At 40.7% G+C, this 27,456-nt stretch overlaps 1 protein-coding gene across 2 annotated transcripts; it reads right to left on the reverse strand.

The window, feature by feature from the left end:
* Position 1: 1 nt before the first annotated feature.
* Positions 2-26,665, reverse strand: phka1a (phosphorylase kinase, alpha 1a (muscle)). 2 transcript variants are annotated; one of them, XM_080839221.1, is made up of 33 exons: positions 26,509-26,665; positions 26,045-26,169; positions 24,217-24,375; positions 21,593-21,640; positions 21,295-21,463; positions 21,008-21,090; positions 18,815-18,895; positions 17,099-17,197; positions 16,681-16,827; positions 16,466-16,519; positions 16,241-16,363; positions 13,281-13,376; positions 13,029-13,136; positions 12,780-12,858; positions 12,204-12,338; positions 11,547-11,656; positions 11,083-11,227; positions 10,869-10,947; positions 10,688-10,758; positions 8,144-8,314; positions 7,885-7,973; positions 7,654-7,799; positions 7,395-7,548; positions 7,181-7,260; positions 6,637-6,715; positions 3,131-3,260; positions 2,914-3,015; positions 2,603-2,718; positions 1,982-2,026; positions 1,690-1,851; positions 1,545-1,598; positions 624-824; positions 2-533 (listed from the first exon to the last, which is right to left on the reverse strand). In XM_080839221.1, the coding sequence occupies exons 2-33, from the start codon at positions 26,120-26,122 to the stop codon at positions 360-362; spliced, it is 3,567 nt and encodes a 1,188-aa protein (XP_080695347.1). In that variant the 5' UTR covers positions 26,123-26,169; positions 26,509-26,665; the 3' UTR covers positions 2-359. The 2 variants fall into 2 exon arrangements, with proteins under 2 accessions (XP_080695347.1, XP_080695346.1); XM_080839220.1 differs by having other exon boundaries at positions 26,467-26,624.
* Between the last annotated feature and the right edge of the window lie 791 nt (positions 26,666-27,456).

Here is a 27,456-nt window from a genome sequence, read left to right on the forward strand (position 1 = left end):
CCCCCCCCCCCCCCCCCCGATTCCTGAATTGCACTAAAATAGTCATCACTTGACACTTCTCAAACATACCTATGGCAAAACGAAGGATACCTCAAACCACTAGTTACCATCACTGCGCCTCATGTGAACTGGCCATGGCCAACGGGCCAGGTAATCATGTAAACATAATGTGAGGATGTGGACAAGACTTGACCTATTATAGTGGCCTAGATACAGAGTTTAAATAGTCCGTTTCACTAATGCTGCACACATACATTTGTTCAGACTAATTAATTCAACAGCGGTGTCTAACAACCATAACGGAAACCTCAACATCTTGCTAATGTTATCTGTCTATCCACCTGAAAGCATAATGAGGATTACTGTAGGGCACAGGAGCCACTTGGCAGGAAGTCCTGGACGTAAATGGCCACTGCCTTGGTAAGGTATGTCATGGTGCCAAAGCATCCACTAGGGGCACTGTCATACAAGAGCCTGCAGATGCCTGTGGATTGGTCTCTTTCCAGAATACTCTCTTCAGCACCCAGGTCCTTCTGTAGGGCCAAAAAAAAAAAATGTCAGTCAAATATTATTTCTAATCTTGAAAAATGTGAGTTGATGACGAAATATTTGAGTACACACACCTGATCCTTATAGAACATGTCGTTAGCAATGTGTACTATTTTCTCCACATGGATGATGCTGCCGATGCTGTCAATGTCCACATCTGCGAGCATTGTGAGCACTAGGATTCCCTCCACCAGCAGCTGACGATATTCAGGCTGGGGTACCCGGTTTAACACCGTCTCTACATGCACAGCAAACTTGATCTCCCCCGGGGTCATCTTAGGACATGGAGGAGAAGGATGGAAGTAATGCAGGGAATGAAAACTGCATGACAAGGTAACTTGAGACAAGATTTACAACTGTGCAAGAGGGAAAACGGTGTGTATTGTAAACCCATGTATTGGGTGTAGGGATGCAAATTATCGATTAATTCATTAATCATTAGTTGATAATCTTATCAATCGACTTTCGATTAATTGATAAGCGGCGTTTTTCACCTGAGTTTCAGTGCTTCAATAGGGCCTTTAAAAATATCAGCTAAATAGTTGAGTTATTATATTACATTACATTATGATAATTATATTCTATTATACATTCCTCAATTATGCATTAGGAAAAGAAAGAAGAAAAGTTTTTTTATGGTGTAACAAAATACATTCTTTAATTTTAAAAAAAGAAATAAATTATGGACTGGCTCAGTTCTTGCATTTGCAAAAGAATAGAAGAAATTAAATAGAGAGCCATACAGAATATTATTGAGCCTATAGATTATGAAGAAACTGCATCTAGGCTATTCATTGGGAAATCCTCAACAATCCTCAACTGAATACTCCACAACATTTTTCTGCCTAAAAAACAAAACAAAACATTTTCTGCCTCAATTAATCGTGATTAATACATTTTGATCGAGCAACCTCTTAATCGACAATTAATCTAAAGTCGATTAATCATTTGCATCCCTAATTGGGTGGTGTGCTGTATTGTATTTGATGGTGTACCTCTCTTGTGGTTGATGATGGAAGCACAAAACCCTCAATGGAGAGCCCATGGCACTGAGGACAAAGCAAAGAGAGTATCACCATCTCCAGAACATGTCCCATCACTGGTGCTCTCTTCGAGGGAGCATTCTGCCATCTTACTCACCTTCTGAAGAATCCTCCAGACCTTCTGGTAGAAGCCCACAGGGACTCTGTTGAGTGCTCCATCCAGCCTCCTCCTGCGCAGCCACTGACCCTGACGACTGTCTTTTACTGATGGGACAATTGCGGCCCCATCAAATGACTCAATGGATGGAAACCGGCTCCTCTGCAAAACCAGTAGTGCATAAAGAAAGTCAAGATAAAAGGTGATAGGTTTCCAGTAAAATGCATGTCTATGCAACTAAATTCCAGTGCTGTGGGAACTGGCATTAATGGGTTTCTAAAGTTTCTCTTACCCCGTGATCTATGTGCTCTACGTCCAAAGTGTTAGTATGTTGGTTCTGTGAGTGAGAGAGACAACATGAGAAAAAGAAAATGGAAATATGATAAGGTTTAATTCCAGAAAATATCCTATGTTTGAAGGGAACACCAGAGATTTTCTGAACAAATAATTTGAAATTATACCCCAAATCAACCCTTTTTGTCCAGTCATCACCTGTGATTTATGACCCCGGCAGATTTACGACCCTGATACTCAGCATGCTTTGGCCAATTGTGCGCCATCAGTGATGAGAAATGGGTTTGCTGCTCTGTCACAACTCCCCGAATGCAATTAGGATCCATCATTATAACTGCCCTCATCATTTAACCCCCCCTCTGCTACATTAGACCTGGAGAATTAGCACTAGCATAGCTACACGGATCCAGCCAGGTAAGACTGGCCTTGATCAGACCCAAGAGTCACCTTTCTCTGGCCCGACCATGAAAACCTGTGTTCCTCCAACTACAGAAGAAATAAAATTATACTTATTTCTTTCTGTTACATTTGAAATATTATTTATTGTCTTCTTCTGCCCAATGACCATATTTGTTTTCTAACATAGGAAGTTGTCATCATATGGAAGAATGTTCCGTACCATTTTGATGTCACTTTTGAGTTTGCTGATGCCCGCCCTCTCACTCTTTGTAGCTCCTGCATTACCAACTTCATGGATAGAAATGGCAGGACTAACACCTGTGTCTACAGAGCGAACTAAAAAATCAAAAGAACAAAAATGACCACACACACAAGAGCAAAATAAATGATTCCCTTACAAAATACTGACAATGAGAACATAAGAAATGATTTTGCTCCCATACCATAAATACCACACTAAAGCTTCATCATGAAAGTGAAAAAATGATTGGAGTACTACTACATGTGCACACAAACATAAATAACACTCACCACTCTTCTGCACGCCAAACTCTTTTCCACTCAGAATGTGATGCAGCAGGTTCTTCAGTTCAGAGGGACTCAGACTCATCAGACTATCAGTGGCTTCCTCCCCTAAGGAGCACACACACAGAGGATACCATTCTACACATGTACTGACACACACTCAATTGTATTCAATTCTACATCAAATTATATTAAACCACATAAAGCCAGAGGTGAGTGTTACCAGAGCAGTTGAGGGACTGGGCCAGCTCAGTGGCCATGACCTGGATAATGAGACCAATACGGAGACGGAACATTTCACTGAAGAGGCTGGGCTGGGTTCTGATGGTCATGGCCAGGTACACCATTATTTCCTGTGTTAGAAGCACACAGACACACAGGGATGCTGAGAATCTGTTGATACGTTGTCACTTAGTCAATAGCTCTGCCCCATAATCAGGGCTGGGGAGAAACTAGTTACATGTCTCAGAGTAACGTAATTGAAAAATATATACAGCCGCGGAAAAAATTAAGAGACCACTTCAAAATTATCAGTTTCTCTGGTTTTACTATTTATTGGTATGTGTTAAATTAAAATGTACATTTTTGTTTTATTCTATAACCTACTGGCAACATTCCTACCAAATTTCAAATAAAAATATTGTCATTTAGATCATTTATTTGCAGAAAAATGACAATTGGTCAAAATAGCAAAAAATATACAGTGTCTTCAGATCTCGAATAATGCAAAGAAAACAAGCTCATATTCATTTTTAAACTACACAATACTAATGCTATAACTTAGGAAGAGTTCAGAAATCAATATTTGGTGGAATAACCTTGATTTAAAATCTCTGATGAGTCCAATTTCACAGTAGGTACAAGACTCTGTGGCTTGTAGGCCTCTCCAGGTCTCCGTCTAACCATCAGACGACCATGTGTTGGGCAAAGCTGAAAATTGGACTCATCAGAGAAGACGAACTTAGAAGACCCTCCAGTCCGCTTTGGTTCAATCCTTATGGTCTTTTACAAAACTCAGCCAGGCAAAGTACAACGTTGTCCCGGAAGAAAAACTTGCTTCCTTTTGCTCTGACAATGTTCCTCAACTCTGAGAAGTGTTTTTTCCAGCAGGGCAATGCTCCATGCGACACAGCCAGGCCAGTAAAGGTGTGGATGGAGTACCACCAGATCAGGACCCTGTCATGGCCAGCCCAATTTCGAGACCTGAATCCCATAAAAAACCTCTGAAATGTGATCAAGAGGAAGATGGATGGTCACAAGCCATGAAAAGAAGCCGAGCTGCTTGAATTCTTGCGCCAGGAGTAGCATAAAGTCACCCAACGGCAATGTGAAAGACTGGTGGAGAGCATGCCAAGACACATGAAAGTTGTGATTTTAAATCAAGGTTATTCCACCAAATATTGATTTCTGAACTCTTCCTAAGTTAAAGCATTAGTATTGTGTAGTTTAAAAATGAATATGAGCTTGTTTTCTTTGCATTATTCGAGATCTGAAGACACTGCATCTTTTTTGCTATTTTGACCAATTGTCATTTTTCTGCAAATAAATGATCTAAATGACAATATTTTTACATTTTACTTTAACACATACCAATAAATAGTAAAACCAGAGAAACTGATAATTTTGAAGTGGTCTCTTAATTTTTTCCGCAGCTGTATATACTCTACCGTTCAAAAGTTTGTGGTCACTTAGAAATGTCCTTATTTTTCAAAGAAAAGCACTGTTTTTTTCAAAGAAGATGACATTAAATTAGTCAGACATACACTCTATACATTGTTAATGTGGCAAATGACTATTCTAGCTGGAAATATCTGGTTTTTAATTAAAGTGAAAAACCCTAGTGCAATTATGTTAGCACAGCTGAAAACTGTTTTGCTGGTGAGAGAAGCTATAAAACTGGCATTCATTTGAGCTAGTTGAGTATCTGGAGCATCACATTTGTGGGTTCGGTTATACTCTCACATTGGCTCGAAAAAGATAACGGTCATGTGAAACTCGCCAGTCTATTCTTGTTCTTAGAAATTAAGGCTATTCCATGTTAGAAATTGCGAAGAAACTGAACTTTTCCTACAACAGTGTGTACTACTCTCTTCACAGAACAGCAGAAACGGGCTCTAACCAGAGTAGAAAGAGAAGTGGGAGGCCCTGGTGCATAACTCAGCAAGAAGACAAGTATATTAGAGTGTCTAGTTTAAGAAAAAGACGCCTCACAGGTCCTCAACTGGCAGCTTTTTCAATGATACCCGCAAAACGCCAGTGTCAACTTCTACAGTGGAGAGGCAACTGGGATGCTGGCCTTATAGGCAAAGTGGCAAAGAAAAAGCTATATCTGAGACTGGCCAATAAAAAGAAAAGACATACATTGGTCAGAGGAAGATTGGAAAAAAAGTGTTCTGGACGGATTTAAAGTTTGAGGTGTTTGGATCATACAGAAGAACATTTGTGAGACGCCATCTGTCATGCATGTTGGAGGCAATATGATGGTCTGGGGCTGCTTTGGTGCTGTTAAAGTGGGAGATTTGTACAAGGTAAAAGGGATTTTAAGTAGGGAAGTCTATCACTCCATTTTGCAACGCCATGCCATACCCTGTGGACAGCGCTTGATTGGAGCCAATTTCCTCCTCGAACAGGACAATGACCCAAAGCGCACCTCCAAATCATGCAAGAACTATTTAGGGAAGAAGAAGGCAGCTCGTATGCTGTCTGTTATGGAGTGGCCAGCGCAGGCCAGCGCAGTCACCGGATCTCAAGCCCATTGAGCTGTTGTGGGAGCAGCTTGGCCGTATGGTACCCAACAAGTGCCCATCAAGCCAATCCAACTTGTGGGAGGTGCTTCAGGAAGCGTGGGGTGAAAATTCTACAGATTACCTCAACAAATTAACAGCTAGAATGCCAAAGGTCTCCAATGCTGTAATTGCTGCAAATTGAGCCTTTTTTGATGAAAGCAAAGTTTAAAGAACAAAATGAATATTTTAAATAAAAAACATTATTTCCAACCTTGTCAATGTCTTGACTATATTTTCTATTCATTTTGCAACTCATTTGATAAATACAAGCGTGAGTTTTCATGGAAAACATGAAATTGTCTGGGTGACCCCAACCTTTTGAACGGTAGTGTATATTAATGAAATTCATTACAGTTATTGATAATGAACATGTAATGAAATGACATTTGTTAATCAAAATGTTGGGGATTACAAAAGGGTTACATCCAAATATTTCCTTTTATGTAAAAAGCTTTAAAAGATTATATGTAGAATATAACATGCATTCTGTTTCCATCCATTCAGTGCTGTAGTCTAGTTTTCTGTGGTGGGTATACTGTCTGTGATGGGTCGGTGCCACAGCTCCCCCCTGGCCTAGGTTTTAGTGGAGACATAGGTTTTAGTGGATATTCGCAAACCCACGAACGTAGGTGGTAATACGGCGAATACCTGCGTATCACGTAGACTACAGCCCTGCATCCATTCATAAGTATGCAGTAAGCACTCAAATTTTGAGCATTGTTTTTGCTTGGTTCTCTAGTTTGAATTTGCACCGCCTCTCGTCTGCCAATCAAGACGATTGAAAGTAATCAAATTAAATAGGTTGCATTACTTTGATTAAGTAATTAAAATAGTTAAATTACACATTCCATTATAAACAGGGTAACTAGTAAATATTACATTTCAAAATGAATCCTCCCATCCCTTCCCATAATTACATGCTTCATTTTGAGATGATGTTCACCTGAGTGAGAATGGCAATGGTGATATTGTTCTCACTGGCCTGATCAATCAGCCTGACCAGCTCGTCTGGAGGCATGGGTCTGTGGATGAGCAGAGGATACAGCCTTGTTAGCACCTTAATATCTACACATAGATGTTCATTATGTATTACTTATCAATTGATTTGTTCTGCATGTTAATAATATGATGAGCCATTTGTTATTAACCAGGTGGTAGTGAGATATGAAAGTATGAGCATGTTTTTGATGAATGATGGCACTCCCCTCTTATAATCAAGGGATACAAAAGGCCTTACAGCAAATTGGTATTACTTTTTGGTTTGGCTCAAGTTGGGATACATTAAAATGGGATGTCATTTAAAATATTTTTACAACTAAATGACCAATACAATACATTCCAAATAGCATATATGCTATTGTCTACCCACTCCAACTTTTTTCAAACTTATATGTTATTGTGAAGTCTGTGCGAGGTGAAAATGTCTGCTAAAAGGTATTTGTTGTGGAAGATGGGAAGCTTGCGGATGCGCTGAGAGGTGGACTGACGCAGATATCGTCTTCTCTCTGGGCTCTGGTGGTAAGCCCACAGTCAGGTGTTTCTGATGTGCTAGCAGATCAGAACAGGCCTGTCCATGGATAGCAAACAAAAAATAAAGTCTTTCATCTCCTGTGAGTTTCATAAATTAGACATGAAAATGTATGGTAGCAAACATTCATACTGGTCATTTATAACTATGAATAAAGCCAGTCTGCTTCTAACCCAGTCAAGCTCTTCCACTTTCTTCCGTAGCATTCCCGATATCATTCGGATGAGGCCCCACTGACGCAGGTCACCAGCCTGGTCATAAAGCTCCACAAGCAGCTGCCGCACCGTAGTTCCTCTCCCACGCAGTTGTGTGTCCCACTCCATCCCTCTGGAGGCAGTGGAGAGTGGTGTGAGCAGGGAGAGACTACATGCATAACATACATTTTTGTGAGTGGAAGGCATTTTGAGAGCTACACCAAGAGGTGATACTGACTTGTCTTTAAAGAGAATATGCAAAATGTCTGCCTGGTCTTGTAGGTTGTGTGTTTCTGGGAGGTGCCGGGCCAGAGCAACATAGTCAATGCCACCGCTGGCGTCTCTGGGCAGGTTACACTCTGAGGTCACTAAGAGCTCTGGGCCCTGAAGATAGTAACAGAGTCACAAAAGCAAGGTATATATTAACGATATTAATATATTATCATCATCAATGCATATCCACACAGACCTGACTTGTCTGAGGACCAGTCGCATTTCTAAGGTGCAGGGCAGGTTGAGGAGAGTGGAACAGCTTAGTGGGCAGGTACATGTGAATATCTGGAGGAAGAGGAAAATACACAATTTAGAAGTTACATTTATATATTTTTAAAGCAATTGTAAAACAATGTGGTAACTGTAACACTACTCAATCAATCATGTTTACTGAATGTAAAATGGTGGACATCTCAGAAAAAGTTTAAAAAGGACAAACAAGTCACACAGCTCACTGTGAATCTGCAGATCTCTAGCTTTATGCATAAGCGACACCATCTCAACTGTCCTAGCACCAGCTGCTTTGAAACGGCTGAGGCCACTCTTGTGTCCGCTCATTATTTGGCCTTGGCGGGGAACTGAAGTAGCCAACAGCTGGTCTAGATACTGAGCCAGGTCATCTGTCTCTGAGAAAGAGACATCAAGAGAGAGAGAGAGAGAAAGGCAGGCAGGGAGGCAAGACCAAGAAGTCTTTCAATATAACTGTGAAGATGTTCTTTTCATTTTTGTAAGAATGGAATACTCTACACCCGAGGCGGCCTGTCCATTTAAAGCAGAAAGAGCAATGCTTAAAGCAGAAAGAGCAATGCTTAAAGCATTCACAATAGTGCAGAAATACACACATGGATTCAAACTGCACGTGTCTATTACATTTAACGATTGATTACTTGCCTGTGTTGCTGCACATTGCATAGACAAACTGACAAAGTAAGCTGTACAAACAGTGGCCCTCACTGGCCAAATTTCAAATGACATGAAATGCTTGTTTCTGGCATGAAGCACTTTAATGGATGTTCATGGAGTGTTAACCATTTTTGTTACTGGTCAACTGACCATTTGTCCTAGGTTTTGAATCAACGGGCATCCTTGAGCGTTCATGTTAAGATGATTGACCTCAAGTCTGACAAATTACAGTGTTTGATCACTATCACAACATTATGTGGGTCCCTGTAAGCACTTGTTAGTTCATGCAGAGAGAGATGACAACAAAATACACCAGATTTCGACAGTGTCTGCTTTTTAAAAAAAAAGTTAATGTGGCTGACGAGAGTGTTGTGTACAGAGCCATCAATGGCTGAAAGGGAGCCTTCAGGAGCTAATCGATTGCTGATCGTGTCTGATCTTTAGAGGCACCAGAGGACAAGTGGGTAAGTACAAAGATCACGACAGGGCTGCAGTTCATTTAAAAATGCTAAGCCATGTTAGAATAGATAATTTGGTATACTTCCAAGAGACAGTGTTGACAGCGGTATTCAGTCATGTTTTTGTTTGTGTACGTTAGCAATTGTATTGTTTGTTTTGTGTGTCTGTTAGTGTGCTAGCTAACATTACTTGTCAACTGCGATTGCTGATGTTATCTTGCTAGCTGCGATTGATATTCCGTCATTCCATCCCCAACACTATTTTGATGTGCCTGTTTTCATATGTTATGTGGTGCCTAATTGGCTTTTCGCATTAATGGTGCTGGAAGTGAGCACCCATGGGACCAGAGGTCTACGGTCAATTTGGATGCTAACTGGCTTAAGCTAACCCTACAGATCATGACCCCCTGGATTCAACAGCGCTTTCAGGGGATCTGTGATGTGTCTGGCGGCAGGGATGCTCATTCAGTATTTAATGTCGTAGATTAATGTCGTAGAGATAGAGGACTTTTAGCTACCATTCAAAGCTCGTCTCTGTTACTTATTGTTATTTTGGCCTCTCCCTGTGTTTTAGTTTTAGTTTAAGTTTTTTATTGAATAACTTAAATTGGCAAGAAATTTGATTAAACTGAGTAAATTCAAACAGGGACGTAAATCGTCAACACATTTAGCCTAGGTGAAAATGTCAGTATTTTCAACAGCCATTTGACAATTATCAATAGTATTAGGAAAGCTCATGTGAAGCTTGAATACCTGAATATATGATACATTGAATCTGTTACCAGTTAGTCTCATGACTTTTAAGTCTCATGTTAACAGTTAGTCTTATAATTTTTAAGTCTCAATTTATCAATTAATTTCCCCCGCAATTCACCAGAAATCACAGTGTGACATCTTATTTTATGTCCCCAGAGGCCCGACCTCCCGGGTTCATATACTGTTTTAAGCACCAGCTGCCACTGCGTTACACACATGCTTTTCACAGAGTTATGTATGTGCCATGCATGTTGCCCCTACATACACACTAAAACTATAAAAGCAACAAGGTCTTTTTAGTATATCTTTTGATTCTTTCAATCTATTTTGCAGCAATTGCATCACTTTTGCCAAAATGCTGTTCAAGAGGATATGCAATGAAGTGTGACAAAACCACAAAAAAGCTGCAGTCAGGCTATTCTATTGCAGTCACAATGATGGTAGGGGTAACCAGCACTTGATGATTACAAGGGTCAGGGATATGAGAAGATCAGTGATTAACTTAGCATATAAGATGAGAGTTAGCCAGTGCAGTGGGAGTTTCTTTTGAAGTCACATTAATCATTAGAAGGTTAAGTGACACTTCAAAGGTCTGTAACAGAGTTCTGTAAAGATCAGATATTTGTGGAATGGCATGACACTTTCTCACTAATTCTAAAAACCTGTTACCTGAACACTGAAGACAATAGCACCAGCTTTTTTTTTTGGTGTATTTCAAACAAACAGTGCCTTAATGGGCCTTTACCAGAGGCTGATCCTACTGCGTGACCAAATGAATGGTGACCCCACCCTTACCATCATCAAAATCATGCACAGGCTCGTCAAAGCAGCTATTGTCATCCTCGTCTTCATCCCAGGCCATGCCGCCGCCCTGCGTCTTACCACTGTCCATGAAACTCAAATGGGCAAAACAGGAAGTGGTCATGAACTCTGACAACTTCCCAGTCTGTATTCTAGCAGTGGGAAAAGAGTGGAGGGACATTGTTGAGATAAGTGTGCCATCTTTACAACATAAATGAACAAAAACACACAGAGAGAAACACACTGATATTCCAATTCTCACCTCGCTCCTCCATAATACCCATCCTGAAGTTTCTTTAGTGTCGCAAGGACAGCTGGATCCAGCTCAGTGCGGTCTTCAGCTAAATATGCGAGAGCAAGATAAACAGGACTCTCATAACAGCATCAGGGCAGGACAACTGACATTTCATTGATAGATTATATCCATTATATGTAATGAAAATAATCAAGTAAATAGCAAATCTATATGAACTCACTGAGCATAGTCTGAGAGATAGGGAGAGTGACTGTGGGTCGACCAGTCATCCTCCAGCGGGATGACAAGTAGGAGAGATCAGTACGTAGCATATCCACATTCATCCTGTTGTCCAAGGCAAGGTAGAACTGCTGGTGGTCAATAAACTGCAAGGAGAGAAGGAGGTGTAAGAATTGTGAGATGTATATTTCAAAGTTCACAGTTTACTTTGCCATATATAAACATTAATAATGGAAAAAATAACTAAAATGGGACTATTCAAGGCATCTGAAAAATCTAAAGTCCAGTTTTGGGGCCTATTTCACCACATCAACTATTAATCTTTAAAGTGGACTTAAGGTATTTGATTATATGTAAATCTGAAATATTGTTCACCAAGACAAAGCTTTTCAATATTCTGCGTGAGTATCATGGTGTAGCATGAAATTCAATTTCCAATCTTTCTGTTTTCATGCTACTATGTACCTGAGGAGTGAAGGTAAAGATGGTGTTTCGGACAATGTACAGTTTTGAGGTTCCCAGCACCCCAATCCTCCGATACGGTCTCCCTGTAAGGCCGAGCCGCTGGTTTCGCCCTACAGAAAGCAACGTGGAGCACTGACAAGAGCAGCCTGATACCAGTAGTATAGTCAGAGAATGGAACTGAATATTCAGAAGAAGATAAATGACATTATGTATGCAGCCTTTTTCACATAGATCCTCCCTGTTGACCCGCTGAATTTCCTAAATTGAGAATTTTCTAAAAATTGTCATCAATTGTGAATGCTGTCAGGCAGCGATCTCACTGTAAATTATGAAGGGGCAGTCGCTTTGCATAATGTTAAGTGCAGTGTGATTATCAATGGCCTTATTGGCAATTCAGACATCCTGCTATATTTAATTGATAAGCTTTGACTGGTCAGAATGCTTGAAAATATTCTCCTCAAAAAGCAATGATTAGCATTGCTTTTTTTGCCAAAGGTTGAATCAAAAGTAGTTCTGACTCGTGGCAAAAGGGCAGAGCTGTTGCCCTAAGGTCTTCCAGAAATGGTCCTCATGTATTCTCCAGTGTGTTCCTATCTAGTCTTGATGGAATGCATAGTCTTCATGCCTTCCAAATGCTTTGGGGTGAAGCAACCTTACCAAGCCTGGCATAAATGTGACTGAGCACTCGGGATGGCTGCACCCGGATGGGGTGGATGTCTGCCACGGTCTCCACCTCTATACCATTTTTAATCAGCAGCTGCTTGATCTCATCTGTCTCCGCCAAAATAGAGACTAGAAACACAGAAAATAGAGGATCCAATCTTTAAGCAGAGCCAACATCAATGGCACCATTACAATGGGATTTATCACAATTCCCCAGACTTCTTCACACTAATTACTTTTTAGAAGTAAAAAAAAAAAAGCTCTCACAAAAACTATTTGGTCTTTAATAATGTTATCTGTGGCCTTTTGCATTGTTGTACCATAATTCTGGTCAGCCATCCATTTATTGTCATACGTAGCATCTTTCCTTTACCTGTATGTTTTCCACACATTAAGCCTATTCCATACTTTAGGCCCACAAATTCCTCTGGGCTGCATAACGTTCGTTTATTCACAACAATGAAATTGAAGAATTGTGCTATGTAGTCTTGTAAATTATGTTTTAAGATTTCTTAAAATATCAACCAGGATTAATCCAGGTTTTAGTAAAAGTCCAATAGATGGCCAAACCTTGCACGACTACATCAGGCTTTGGGATGGTGGAAAAGCGGCGGTTTAAAGGGTCAATCTCTCCAGGAGCCAAAAAACCCTGGGGGGAAATCAAAAGGCTGGTTTAGCGCTCACACTCTAACAGACTAAGAATATTACATGCTAATTTTCACAAAACAAATGGAGGCAAAACTGTTTATATTCCAACCAAATAAAACTTTTAAATACTTTAACAACAACAAATAAATACACCAAACTCTAATACCTTACCTCAGACAGGAGGTTCCCCAGTATGTACAGAGACTGGCCCCACTTCAGGGGGCATTTCCCCATAGGGATCCTCTCCACAGAGTGGGGGTTTAAATACTCCTCATCCACCTGGCAAAATACATGTTTACATCAACTCAGACATGTGGTTTCAATACTCCTCATCCACCTGGCCAAATACATGTTTACATCAACCCAGAAAAGTGTTCAACCAGAAATGGAACAGCCACTTAAAAGACCAGAACACTTTCTTACTTTATCTGGCGGGACGCTGTAGAGTTCCGGTAACAGACGAATTCCATCCTTCTGCTTAATAAGAATGCCATCAAGAGCCTCCCTATACTCCTGCACCTGATAAGATTAGTGGCCAGAGAGTTACGTTAGCACATACACACTTATTCATGCTAAACATGTCGAGTCACATGTTTGCTCTCTGCACCTCTTCCCTTCACATCCCTTGACATCAGGCATGAAAACGGGTAAGGGGTGAAAAAGGTGAGGAGGATATTACCCCTCTGGGGGGGTCCGGGGGCGTGCCCCCCCTGTAAGTAAAATTTAAATATTCCATATTTTAAAGCGTCAATCTGATGAAGTTTGAGATGCTTTTTTTCCAACCTGGGGAGAGCTGGAGAAACTTAGCTTCAGCCATGAGTCAAAAAATATTTTGGCCTCCTTACTTAGTATTATGCAAGCCATTTCATGCCAGCCTGTCACTGGGTCTATCATTTACAGTATATGAGGCACAATGTGGTAAGGGCACCACAAATGGCTTAATGCATAGCCCCCACGAGAGATGCCGTAACTTAACTTGTCTACTCTTCCATCATGATTGACAGCCAATACAATGTTATGTAATTCAGATTTCAATACATTTTATTGGCGAGGCCCTTCGCGTTAATATTTCCATGCACTCGCATCATCCAGTTATTCAACATAATAAATCAGCGGCGAAAAAAACAATACAATCATATATTCTTTAGAAGTACTAAATGATGCAAAATGTAAGGATCTCTTTTCATTTATGGAATTCTTGTCAAGAAAATATGATTCTATTGTTTTTTTAGCCGCTGATTTATTATGTTGAATAACTGGATATATATATTTAAAAATATGTTAAGCTCCTATTAAAGTATCCATCTATCTACTTCCAGTGGCACTTGCTCTTGACTGCTTTGCCTCATAGCTTGGCGACTTGGCCTTTTTGAGCAGAGCATCACTGAAGCCTTCCATGTGACAAGAGTCCCCTTTGCAGCCATGCTCACCTTTCTTGTCACCAAAGTGCTTATCATGTCAGTGCTCAGGGTTGCACTGTATTGGGTCTTGTTTATGGTAACGAGACTGAAAATGGTCATCTGACGTCATGATTTGTTTTATACCTGCAAGGCTTGTAAGTTGACTGGCTGAAATAGTAGGAATTATTTGCTACGTTAACAGTCTGTAGTCAAACACCTTTGCAATGGTCACTTTGCCCCAACAGAGCGATTCAAAGTTAGAACAGGGAGTCTCCGTGGCGTTTACGGCGTGACATGTGGCGTGACATTACGGTCACACCAAAAAAATGCGTCCAGCAGGGATTCCAAAATTGTCCGGGATTTTGCCTCGTCGGATATTATTGTTTCTCTGGGTCTTTCACAAATGAGTTATTACGTCTTTACACGTTTTGGAAAGGGTATCACTTACGTTCCACCTTCTTGCGCGAGCTCTGTCATTGGTCAAACTTTCCCAGTGTTGACAGATATAATTCATTATCCTCCAAATACGATCATTTTGAGCCTTTGATATGATACACAATTTACAATCTGGCAACACTGAGCACCTTGCCGCCGCCAGCACTAGTTCAGTACAAATGTACATGTCATCTGAATATGAAAAATATGTCCAACCCCCCCCCCCCCCCCACACACAAAAACAAAACTCATCGAATCTACACGATTCACGTAGGTCACCTATTTTGTTTTCAAAACGGCGAATTTCGCTGAAAGGTGAGTGATTCTCATGCCTGCTGACATGTTTTGTTTAGTGATATGATTATATGGTTAACATTGATTTCAAATCCTGAGATGAATCTAAATGTTAAGATGGCGTGACACACAGCAGCCACTGCAAAGCACAGTGGTAAACAATGATGGTGAGACCATTTTAAAAGGAAAACTTTAAAATAGTCTGTGATATTTTTGCCCTAAACTTAACTTTGAGAGCATTTCGGTGACAAAATCTGATTTCTGAAAGAGATTGGCACATCTCAAAATCTGTTCCAACCCTTTAAAATCTTTCACAGTCTAAATGTCTGTTTGACCATTCTGTCTGGCCTAAAATAGCAGAGCTATGTCAAAGGTGATTCTCTCAGGCACCTTGATTGCACTTTCATAGTGCAATGTCATACGACACTAGCCTGGTGACACCAGCCTACGTATTTCCACCTGAATTGATTTCAAGCTCATACTCAGTCTGGCCCAACCCCACCTAACATCGTTTCCAGGCTTCACCCTACAACCGCACCAATCAGTGAACAGTTCAGAGCTGTGACTCAAAACTCGCCTTGCCGAGGTGCATGTAGTACAGCGGAGTTTGTAGTTTACCAGCATTGTCTCAACTCTCGAGAACATCAGAAAATTAAAAGGAGAACAAGAGGATTGTCTTGTAAGTTTTATGATTGGAAAGGACGTCGTAGCTCTTCTCCCAACTGGCTTTGGGAAGAGTTTAATCTACCAGATGGCCCCATTAGTAATGGAGAGACGGGAGACCGAATGCTTACCAAACGTTGCTGATTGGTTAAGGGAACTCCAATGATTTTAAACCTCAAGCTAAGCACCCGCCCATCTCGGAAACGAAAATGCATGGGGTTTTGCCAGACTGACTGATGGAAAGAAATGGAGTCACAGGCTGGTAATGGCCAAGCTAATATGACACGTGACCTATGTCAAATGTTGTCTTTTCATGTGAAGGTTAAAGGTACAACAGGCAGCACTGCCTTTAGGAAAAGTCTATGTCATTCAATGGGACTGAATGAGAGACAGTGAAAATGAATGACACACACACACTCACACACACACACACACACACACACACACACACACACACACACACACACACACACACACACACACACACACTCTCACACACTCGCACACACGCTCACACAATTTCACACTCACACACACACACACACACACACACACACACGAGTTGACATAGATTGAGTCTGCGGAACCAACCTGTTCTGGGCTGTTAATGAAAATGCCATCCAGGATAAGGTAAGTCCAGAACAGAGGCCACTCACACTCAATATTCTCAAACAACTTCAGCTCAGCAGACTCATAATATAGGCGGTTTGGATCCTGCAGAGATGGGGAGATGAAGTGAGAAGTGTGTGAGATTGCACTTCAGTTCACACTTCAGAAGACTTTCAGGTCAAACTTTACAATCCTCACACCCCTCACCTCTTTGGGGGTTTTGTGGCCATCTCTGAGGAATCTGCAACAACCATAGCGTCCCTGTGGAGGGGGGGGGGGGGGGGGGGGGGGGGAGAGAGAGAAGAGAACAGAACAGAACAGAAGAGAAGAGAAGAGAAGAGAAGAGAAGAGAAGAGAATCAGACAAGGGGTTCTGTCCAGAAGGCTGTTTCCTTAAAGATAGGTGTTTAACAGACTACAGACCTGCAGCTTGGATATGATCTCCTCTTTGGTGAGATTGACTATGCTCATGTCTTCCACTGCAAAAGCAGGGTACGAGATGATGGACAGAACACCTGCATCCACCTCCTTGGAGGTTGAGGCCCGGGGCAGCATGGAGTTAAGGATGGACTGGGAAGAGCAGAAAATATGATTTTTATTATTTTCTACATGGTAGATACCACTTTCTTTGTTTAGTACATCATTCCATATGTGTTCTTTCGTAGTTTAAATGTCTTCAGTATTAATCTACAATGTAGAAAATAATAAAAGTAAATCAAAAATATTAAAGGCGTGTCCAAACTTTTGACTGGTACTGTAAATATATATAATACACAGAGACATTTTTAAGGTTAGGGCTGGGGTTAGTCTTCATTCTTTTGCTAAGAATATGCCATCTTACCTGGCAATGCTGAATGTCATCTGATAATGCATGGACAACAGAGCCTGGTCCTCCTTTGGCACCAAACAGGTTCAGCTCATCCAGTGCCTCTAGTGCAGCCTGTCACCAAAAAGGATCCATTCAGGGCTTCCTGTTTTATTTCCCTACCTTCCAACTCAGACCCACAACAAATACTACATGCACTGTAGGTATTCTCACCTACACATATAAAACACTGTCTTGCTGCATATAGGACATTCTATTTGAGGTATTTGTCCATAAAAGTACAAACAGACACTTTTTCCATTCTGGTTGAGCAACAACAGAGAACTATAACTCTCATTGGCTCAGGCCTACACCAGGCCCTGTACAGACCAGACTGAATTTATAGCGTTTGGCTGCTGCTCACACATGCCTGACAGCAGCCAGGTTGAGAACTGAACACCAGTGCTATCATCCTGAGGTTAAAGAAGGCCAGTCAGCCCAAAGGGTGTTCCACAAGAGCATGGTGTGACATTCCCAGCTGCTCAGTGGAAGGGCACAGACCAGGGACAGAGTGATCAGGATTATCCAAATGTCATTCACTTCATGCTAGCTGGCTCACGTGGCTAGCTCTCACACAGTTACTCTGTGTACTAGAATGTTGATGTCATTGGTCAGTCGTCATATGAAAAGTATTTGTTAAAGCTCACAGCTTATTGGGCATAAAATGAACCCTTGTTTTGTGCAGAAGATAATTCATCATAGCTTTGTGAGAGCCATAGTCATGAAGCACATAGAACAGAGGGATGTTGCTTGTGTCCATTCTATAGTTTTATATAGTTTCTATGTCTGATCATTAGAACATAATGGACCAATAGAACAGAGGAATGTGTCCATTCTATAGTTTCTATGTCTAAAATGATCATTAGAACAAAATGGCAAAATACTACATAAATAGGGTCAACTTTCAGTTTAAAAAACGAACTACAAAATACAGTGTAAATCTTCACATAAGCACATCACTGAGCTACGTGACTCATACACTACTTAAATAGGAAGACCTATGGTTATGATACCATATGTGCATTCTTTCCATTCTAAAGACTACTGAACAGATGTATTTTATAGTTATCTTATAGACGGGGAAGCCTGGACCCAGAGCAGACACTGAAAGTCTGGCATGTACATACATCTGTGGGGACAGTAAAGATGATAGAAGGCTGGTGTACTTCTGCAGTGTATTTTTAATCACTTTAGTTTAGTATTAACAGAACAACCTAGATTAAATCATGGTCATGACAAACTAAATGTGTATAATATCTGTGTACTAAGTACAAAATGTGTTGTTTAATGGTCTTTGGTCAGCCCAAACATGAGGCTAGATTACGCATGGTCTTCAGCTTATCTCTTAGATACATTTATTAATACAGCATGTTCAGTGTATTCACTGAGCTACTGTTTTACCAGTAAAGTAAGTAGTCTCTACAAAGCTGTGCTGAAGTCAGTTTACTATAACCATGCCTTTTAAGTAGGTACTGAGAAGCTGTGCTGAAGTCAGTTTACTATAACCATGCCTTTTAAGTAGGTACTGAGAAGCTGTGCTGAAGTCAGTTTACTATAACCATGCCTTTTAAGTAGGTACTGAGAAGCTGTGCTGAAGTCAGTTTACTATAACCATGCCTTTTAAGTAGGTACTGAGAAGCTGTGCTGAAGTCAGTTTACTATAACCATGCCTTTTAAGTAAGTTGGTCTTACTTTGGCCATGCCAATGGAGCTAGCATTGAGCTCAGGGATGCCCTGGTTGGTCTTGTCGCCTCTTTCCCACATCCCAAAATCCTGTGAGGAGATAAAAACATTTTACATTAATCCCAACATAGTATTTTTAACCTTCATTGCAGACAGAGTTACTAAACACATAGCTGGAAGAAGAATAAGATACATAACTATTTATCCGTCATTAACAAATCTGGTTGAAAATGTATTTGTATTGCATCCAGATGGCACAGGGCACTGTATGGCTCTATGTGGGAAGCAAGGCAGTGACAGCCCAAACTGGATGGAAGTGTTACTCAGTGTGCTGGAGTTCCTTATATGGGTGTTTTAAATATGCTCAAACTATGTTGAAGTGTTCAAACAACTCACAATGGATTGGTGCCCACAGCAGCCATGGTGGGGATTTACCTAGAGTTTGTAAGGATAGGCGCAATCTACTTCCAAAATAAAGCCGATTTTGGGTGCGAGTGAAAGATTGTTAACTTAAAGTAGAAAAAAAATCGCTCTCTCAAGCTTGTCTCATTACTATTTCAATTCAACCAGTTTATTCACAGAAGCGTTTCGGCCTAAGCCATCATCAGTGTGTTAGATCTACCTAGAGTTCCCAGCTGACTACCTCAAAATGTCCTGAAAAGCAAATACCTGATGAATGAATGAAATGTTTTAATCATTACTATAAAAGAAAAAGGAAGGTAAATAAAGCTCCAAGCTTTGAGGTGAAGGGGCCAAGCGAACAGTCCAGCAGGGCATAGTTAAAGCCTTCATGTCAAGAGAGATGGTTGTAAGGTTTATCGCAGTTAACCAAAGATGGGCTCAGATATGGCAACATTTCCTGTTTGGTGGCTTTGCCGTAGAATACGATTTCAGAACAGGAAATGGCAACATGGTGTCAGGACCACAAAAGTTACAATCATGTTTTAGACCAAAGACATGAAGAGTAATGAATAAAAACATGTCTGTCCTTATTATAGCGCCCCAAGTGGTCAATTTGGGTCAATAATGCTGGGGTCCCCCAGGGCAGGGTCTTGAGAAAGTTCACTAAGGTTGGTGTAGATACATAAAAGCCTAGCTTCCTGTTTGGCGACTTCGCCGTTGAATATTATCACCAAACAGGAAAAGGCAACATGTCCAGACCTCAAGATAAAAAAGGCATGCCTTCAAATAACAATCATGATTTTAGAGCAAAGATATGAAAAGTAATTTCTTATATATATATATATATATATATATATATATAGACACACACACACACACACACACACACACACACACACACACACACACACACACACACACACACACACACACACACACAAAGCGATTTTGATGTGCCGTTATGGGCCAATGCTTTCAAAAATCCATTTCATAACTTTTGAGGCTTTGTTTGAAGATAATCTGTGACACATCTGATGAAGATTGGGCAAAGTTTGTCCATGGAGTAGTCAACTCCAAAATGGTAGAAAATCCAATATGGTGGAAGTAACGTCATTGAGTGCAACATAGATGTGTAGTTGTTGCTGTCTTGTTGCTTGGGTTTAAAGAAGAGTGCATATCACTGAGTGCTAGCAACAGGTAGACCCTGTCCACCGCTACGCTCTATGACCTTTCCCATAAGGAGAGGTGAGGATGGCCCGGATCCTTGAGATGAGCCTATATTTGTGATGATCCTAACACTTGACACTACTTTCAACTCCCTGGACTACCTTCCCACTGGACTCCCACCCGCTCTCTGTAACAAGGAAGGCAGCTTTGCTAGCAAGGGGGCTGGCACCCATGAGGCTAATCATTAGCCCCATCAGTCACTAGTACGTACCTCTGTTACGGTATTGCATTTTATTCACTGTCTCTCCACCAGCTGCCTACCATTACATGGAGACTGTAGGGCCTATAAGGACTGGAGTGGCAATGGCTGGAACACATTTCCTAATCTGGGTCCCTATTCATATAAACACATGGCCTAATCCTGTTAAATCTAAAATGTTTTAATTTACAGCTCATACTCATAGGCTTGTTGTGTCATCAGTTTTCAAGCACTGGAAATACATTATCATAGGTAATATCTACCTAAATCAATAACCTATACCTTGAGTATATTTAAAAGGTTTCCAGAATTAGGTTACAGGATAAATAAATTGGACTGATTTGTCGGTGAAATGAACACTTTTGTCTACTCACTGCCACTTTGTATGCGGTTTCAATGTAGAACATTAGATTCTGGATTACATCCACCTCATCTTGTGTGTAAACAATATGGAGTCCTGTGAAACACAGTATAAAAGAAAAAATAACCTGACACAAAAGTATTTTCTAGTATTTCTGTATTTTAGCACCGACGTTTCTATCGTTGAATCTTCAAAGACAAATGGTGAATTCACATTTCTACAGAAAGAAAAACAACATATCTCATACCTGTAATGTAAACAAATATAAGTAACATTAGCTACCCATGATTTCCAACATACCTGCAGCAGTCATCTGTGCCAGATAGAGCAGGAAGAGGGAGGTGGCATCCACCTGGAGGTGGCCCCAGTCATTATCCCCCACCACCGTGGCACACGTATGGGTGTTGTACTTAGCATGCAGGCAGTCCTTTGTGCTCTTGCTGTATTTGAACTTCTCCACTTTATTCAGCTAAGATGACAAAGATGCAAAATGGTAGCTAAAAAAGGTAGCATACAAACAATGCTATGATCTCCACACGGATAATGACACAGAAATACACACATGAATAGTCAACTCACTGATGAATGGTCAACTCACCTGCCTCATAATACATTGCAGTACACCCCTCATTAGCTTCACTACACTCTAGAAAGAGAGAGGGGGTGGGAGAAGAAGATTATTTATGAAAAATAAAAAACACACACAATGTTTCAGTTGTCAAAGAAGAAAGAATCCTGAATTAGGCATGACTGCCCTTATGACTTGCTTTTAATATAAGGTCACAGAGAGAGACCTTTACCAGACCCTGAGGGAAACCCAACACAGCCAGCTCAACTTTGCCCTTTCCCTTTACTCTTCACCCTCATTAGGATAGAGTAACCAGCGACTCCTAGGGCCCACACTGCCCAGCCCAACCAGAGCTAAAACACTTACATACTTACATAGCCTGTACAAAACACTTACTGCCCTACAAAACACTTACAATACTGCCATACAAAACACTTACATATGCCTCTACAAAACACTAACAATACTGCCACACAAAACATTTACAATACTGCCATACAAAACACTAACAATACTGCCACACAAAACACTTATAATACTGCCATACAAAACACTAACAATACTGCCATACAAAACACTTACATATGCCTCTACAAAACACTAACAATACTGCCATACAAAACACCTTAATACATACCATGCGTTGCCAACCCTCTCATTCTGAATATATGATTTCTGTACATTCGGATCTAACTATTCCATGCATATTGAGCTAATGTCTTCAAATCTCTACCTATTAGGCCATGTTACATAAAACAATACATGTGGTCAACACCTAAAGACTGAAAAAAAAAGATTAAGAGCTGTGCAGGACAAATCATTCACAGATAGCCTCATGTTCAGTCAGAATGCTAGTCAGCACGGATCAGCCTAGGGATAAAAGCAATGCACAGGAAAACCCGTTTATTAGGTAGGCTACATCTAGAAAAAACAAATCCAGTCTAAAAAGAAATGATAGAGTATTTTTTTTACAATGGGATCTTTGTTCATGTCCGTGATATAAGATTAGCTTGGCTAATTAAATCTAGGCTTATAGGAAGCTCCCTGTATAGTATGTTAACTTAGGAAAATGGGATGTTTCAAGTTGAAAAAACGTTGTTCTTGTCCTCTTAACAGGTAGGCTATGTTAAAATGTGTAAACAATCAGTCTAAACCAATGGAGACAAATGTAGTGGTAGGCCTAGTTAGTGTAAAGCCCACGACACACCAGTCTTAACCAACTGATGTAGTAGTAGGCCTAGTTAGTGTAAAGCCCACGACACACCAGTCCTAACCAATGGAGCCAAATGTAGAGGTAGGCCTAGTAAGTGTAAAGCCCACGAAAAACCAGTCTTAACCAATGGAGCCAAATGTAGAGGTAGGCCTAGTAAGTGTAAAGCCCACGACACACCAGTCTTAACCAATGAAGCCAAATGTAGAGGTAGGCCTAGTTAGTGTAAAGCTCACGACACACCAGTCTTAACCAATGAAGCCAAATGTAGAGGTAGGCCTAGTAAGTGTAAAGCCCACGACACACCAGTCTTAACCAATGAAGCCAAATGTAGAGGTAGGCCTAGTAAGTGTAAAGCCCACGACAAACCAGTCTTAACCAATGGAGCCAAATTTAGAGGTAGGCCTAGTAAGTGTAAAGCCCACGACACACCTGTCTTAACCAATGGAGCCAAATGTAGAGGGAGGCCTAGTTAGTGTAAAGCCCACGAAACACCAGGCTGACAACCGATGGCAGATTGGCGGGAGCATCTGCGGCCCTAGTTGTTGCAGTGTGTCCCGCATGGCTGGCCCTATTCAGACCCGTGTCGGTGGCTCTTTGGGCTGATTCACCATGTTGAACTGGCAGCGCCAACATGTGGGAACTGAACAGGAAAGAGCCGAGTGAACATTTCACTTATCTCCAGCTCTTGACACAGGTGCGGGAAAGCCCCTTGAGCATGTCGCCGTATTATCCATGATTTCACCCATTTTGTACAGTTTCTCCGTATTTTAACCTTTTTTAATATATTTATTCATATCACATTAGCACAATATAACGACATTTTGGGAAGTATGTTCGGGACCCATCTGTCTAAACAGCAAAGGATCTCTGTTTAGAAATGCAGGAACAGGAACAGAAATGCAGGAAAAGGAGCTGAAGAATGATGGCAAGTTGAAACATCTTTCTGCCACTTCCTTTTCCGCCTTCGGGAGTATTGATGCAGGAAAACCCTCAACTCTCGGATAAATCTTCTACCCCCTTCCACTGTGTTATACTTGTACGAGGCAGGCTTTTCCAAACTGATGGTGCTCAAATCAAAACACAGCAATCACAGTCAGATTAGACAACCTGGCAGTGTTCATCCAAAATTGAGCATCCTGTTGAAATCCTCCATGGGACATGCTTGGTTCCCATACATACATTCTGTCTTCCAAGCCTACCAAGATAGATCAGCTTTCCCTACATAGTTCAGTTAGTTCAGTGAAGACTGAACTGAGAGGATCATGAAGTGCACGCAAATATAATGCAATGAAAATAACTGGAGTAATTTAGTTATTTGATTTTACCTTGTCTGTGCTGTTTAGGTTTGGGAAAAGCTGTGTAAATAGCAATTCAATATAATACATTATTTTACATTCCTAAAACAGCAGTTTAGTTGTCTGCCACCACACTGTGTACTCACCTGCTCCAGCTCATAGGCCTTGGCTTTGTCCTCATCACGGTCAGCATTCTTGCGGTAGGCCAGGCTGAGGGCCCACACAGACACGATGCTATAAACATTATCCCGTACCCAGGAATCTGGCTGATCTCCACTGGCTGGTAGTAGCCCGGTCACTGGGTCCTGATCACAACAGAAAACACAGCAATGAAATCAGGCTGAGATGACTGGTACACGGGCATTAATGTTAACCTATATTTGACAAGTAAGACACACTACGTATTCTTAGAGGTAATTGCCATGAAGGAAAACTACATTATAGTCCAAATATCTCTGGTGATCGTTTCTCTCAAATACATTGTTATTTTCTGCACAGAACACGCTTGGCAAAGCTCATGAGCATGCTTCAAGAGCGGGGGAGCTGAATAGCACAAAACAGAGCAGCCGTTCAAGTTGGCACATGATTGCTAGGAACCTGCTTCTGCTCTTCCAACTTTCACCACTTTCAACTGTGGTCCATAACTGTTCCATAGCATTCCAATTTGAATAGCATAGATAATCCACATTGACCAAAATGTTCATATCCGCCTAAATTCATATTACAAAAAAGCTGAGATCAGGACAATACTTTCTGAACCCAGTAGTTTAGGGAGATAAGGAAGTCTCAAAGACCTCTGCAAATTCCTACTTGGTTTTTTACCACTTTCCCATTAAATTCCGACAAAATACATCCACTTGCAGCACCTTGCCTAACCTTGTTCAACAGCAACCATATTAACTTTGTTGTCTAACAAGTGAAGACATGTCCTCTTTGTAAACACTTAAAACAATCCCTGCAGATGACAGATTTCCAGGAACTTGAAACTGTCCATGCCCTGCATTTCCAAATAATATTCCCTGAGCTAAACAGAAATCGCCCTGGCTTTAGCCAGCCAAGGCCCCTTATGACGTACAGAAACCAGACCCACGAAATAGTTCCTAAACAAAGCGTGCTACTTCCCAAAGGGTCATCAGAATGAATGCCAGCCCCCTCCTGAGCTCAACATTTTGGTGATACACAAAGTTCTTTTGAAAGGGGAAACAATGCATTTACATTGCATATACATTTAGTCATTTAGCAGACGCTTTTGTCCAAAGCGAGGTACAAGGGAATGCAATGCTATCACATATCATGTCATAAGATATCAGTTCCTTCAGAATTGTTGTCATGAACTAAACTACTGCAGGTCACATTGAAATCTAGGCTAAAACATGCAATACTATATGTTACAGGTGTAACTATTTCACACTTATTGAAGCCAAAACTTAACAATGTGCACCAAAGGGGCTGGACATCATCCCTATCTAATGCCATAACATCCTATGGCCGCTGTATGAGCTAGGGGGAATCCTCTTCTAAATCAGAGGTGTGTCAGCATTTTGGTTTCCCTGTTACTACAATTGAATGGCAAAAAAACAGCTGGCATTGTGTGAGTACTGCAAAAGCACTAGGGCTTCAAAAGTTATTAACCATTTAGGTTAATTTCAACCTTTCAAAAAAATTGTCAACCAGTATCGTCAATGGCGTAGAGTGGAGTGTATTAGCCTACACCCCAACATTTCCAACTCAACTGTGTTATCAATATGTTCATTCCCATCGTCATAGTACTTGTGAGGCTTTCACTACGCCTTCTAAACCTGGAAAAAAAAAATGCTAATTCGACTCAACACACAAGAGTTTGTCAACAACCACTTTATAAACATGCATGTTTACCAATTTTATACTTTTTATAATTTTATACCAATTTTATTTTTAACAAGGAGTTCAAGGCTCTGTATTACCGGCCAAACCTGAGATCTACAAATTCCTTACCTGGAGAATGAGGATGGTTTGCTGAACCATTCGGGCATAGTTGTCAAGTTTCACTCCGGAGTTACTGCGACTTCTCATTGTGTCCGTCCTCTGCGATTACAGCCAGTTTTCCAGTTCCACCAATGCTTCAAATAGTTAGGGGTGTCATGTTAGCGTTGCTAATTCACCTTTTAATGACCAATTTCGGCAACAGAAGACGTTAGTTAGTTAAAGTTTAGTTTAGCGCTCAATGCCTAAACTATAAATCAATCTAATCAAAATGCCATTGCGCGTAAATTCTTTCAAAACTTAAAAACTGAAAGCGTCACATTAGCTGTAACCTAGTATGGTGATAGGCTACTAGGAAGCAAAACAAACAAGCACAAAAAAGCACAGTCAACTGAAATTAATAAATTCAGTCCAAATTCTTCTTATCTGCCGACCTGTAGCTTCAAAGTTGCTGAAACTGAAAATAAGCAGCACACCTGATGATCTATAAAGTTAAATGTAAACAAGACAGGGTCAACTATTATTTTATCTTGACGTTGTTGTATGTTCCTGCAAGGACGCCAGACGTTCCGCTCTCCTATAAGGTCACAGGCACACGTGTTCTTGCATCGTTTGACATATCCAGTGACATTAACTCGGGAGGCCAAAACTCCTGTTCGCTTAGTTATAAACTACAAGGAAAGGATTGCGTCTTAAACGTTTGCCGTTTGTGGGGTTCGAAGGGAACTGGGCGACCACACAGGCTAGCGTATTAGGAACCGTTGATAAATGAGATAAAACAACTAAACTACTCAAATAAAACGGTTCTAGCCACTGACAAAAATACTAAAGAGCTTTTTGGGAGTTTGCGTGTTCCTCGCTGCACAACAATGATCACAAAGTTCAATGTTGTTTTGTACCTTCAAGTCTTCCCCGCAAGAGGGCGTAGAAACAACATAGGCCACAGGTAATGTTTATATTACACACTACCCTAGAGCTTTTCTCATTGTGCTTAGACTTTAAGTTCCATTTCTTCAAACAGCTCAAACAGAACATATATTAAGCAACATAACAAAAAGGCCTACATAAAGGAGTGTGATGAAGTGAGATGATATCACGAGTGAGATGACATCAGGATGACACACCTGCAGAGCTATAAATGAGGTACATTCTACAAACAATGGGCAGAATATTTTCGCGTGCTCCTTTTAAAATTCCGTATATATAATGCAATAACCTGTGCAGTCACATGTGAAGTTCATGGGACAAGACTAACAGAAGTCATAATATAAGTAGTGTATACAAAATAATATCAGTCAATCATCAATTTGGATATACCAATTTTTCCAGGCAAGAAGCATTTATAGTTTCATATGAATTTTGGCAGCAAAACAAGATTGACTTAGTTATTTTGATTAGTTGTTAAGCCTAATGCAATACTTCTT

Source organism: Sprattus sprattus (assembly GCF_963457725.1).
Source record: "Sprattus sprattus genome assembly, chromosome: 5".
Taxonomy (NCBI): domain Eukaryota; kingdom Metazoa; phylum Chordata; class Actinopteri; order Clupeiformes; family Clupeidae; genus Sprattus; species Sprattus sprattus.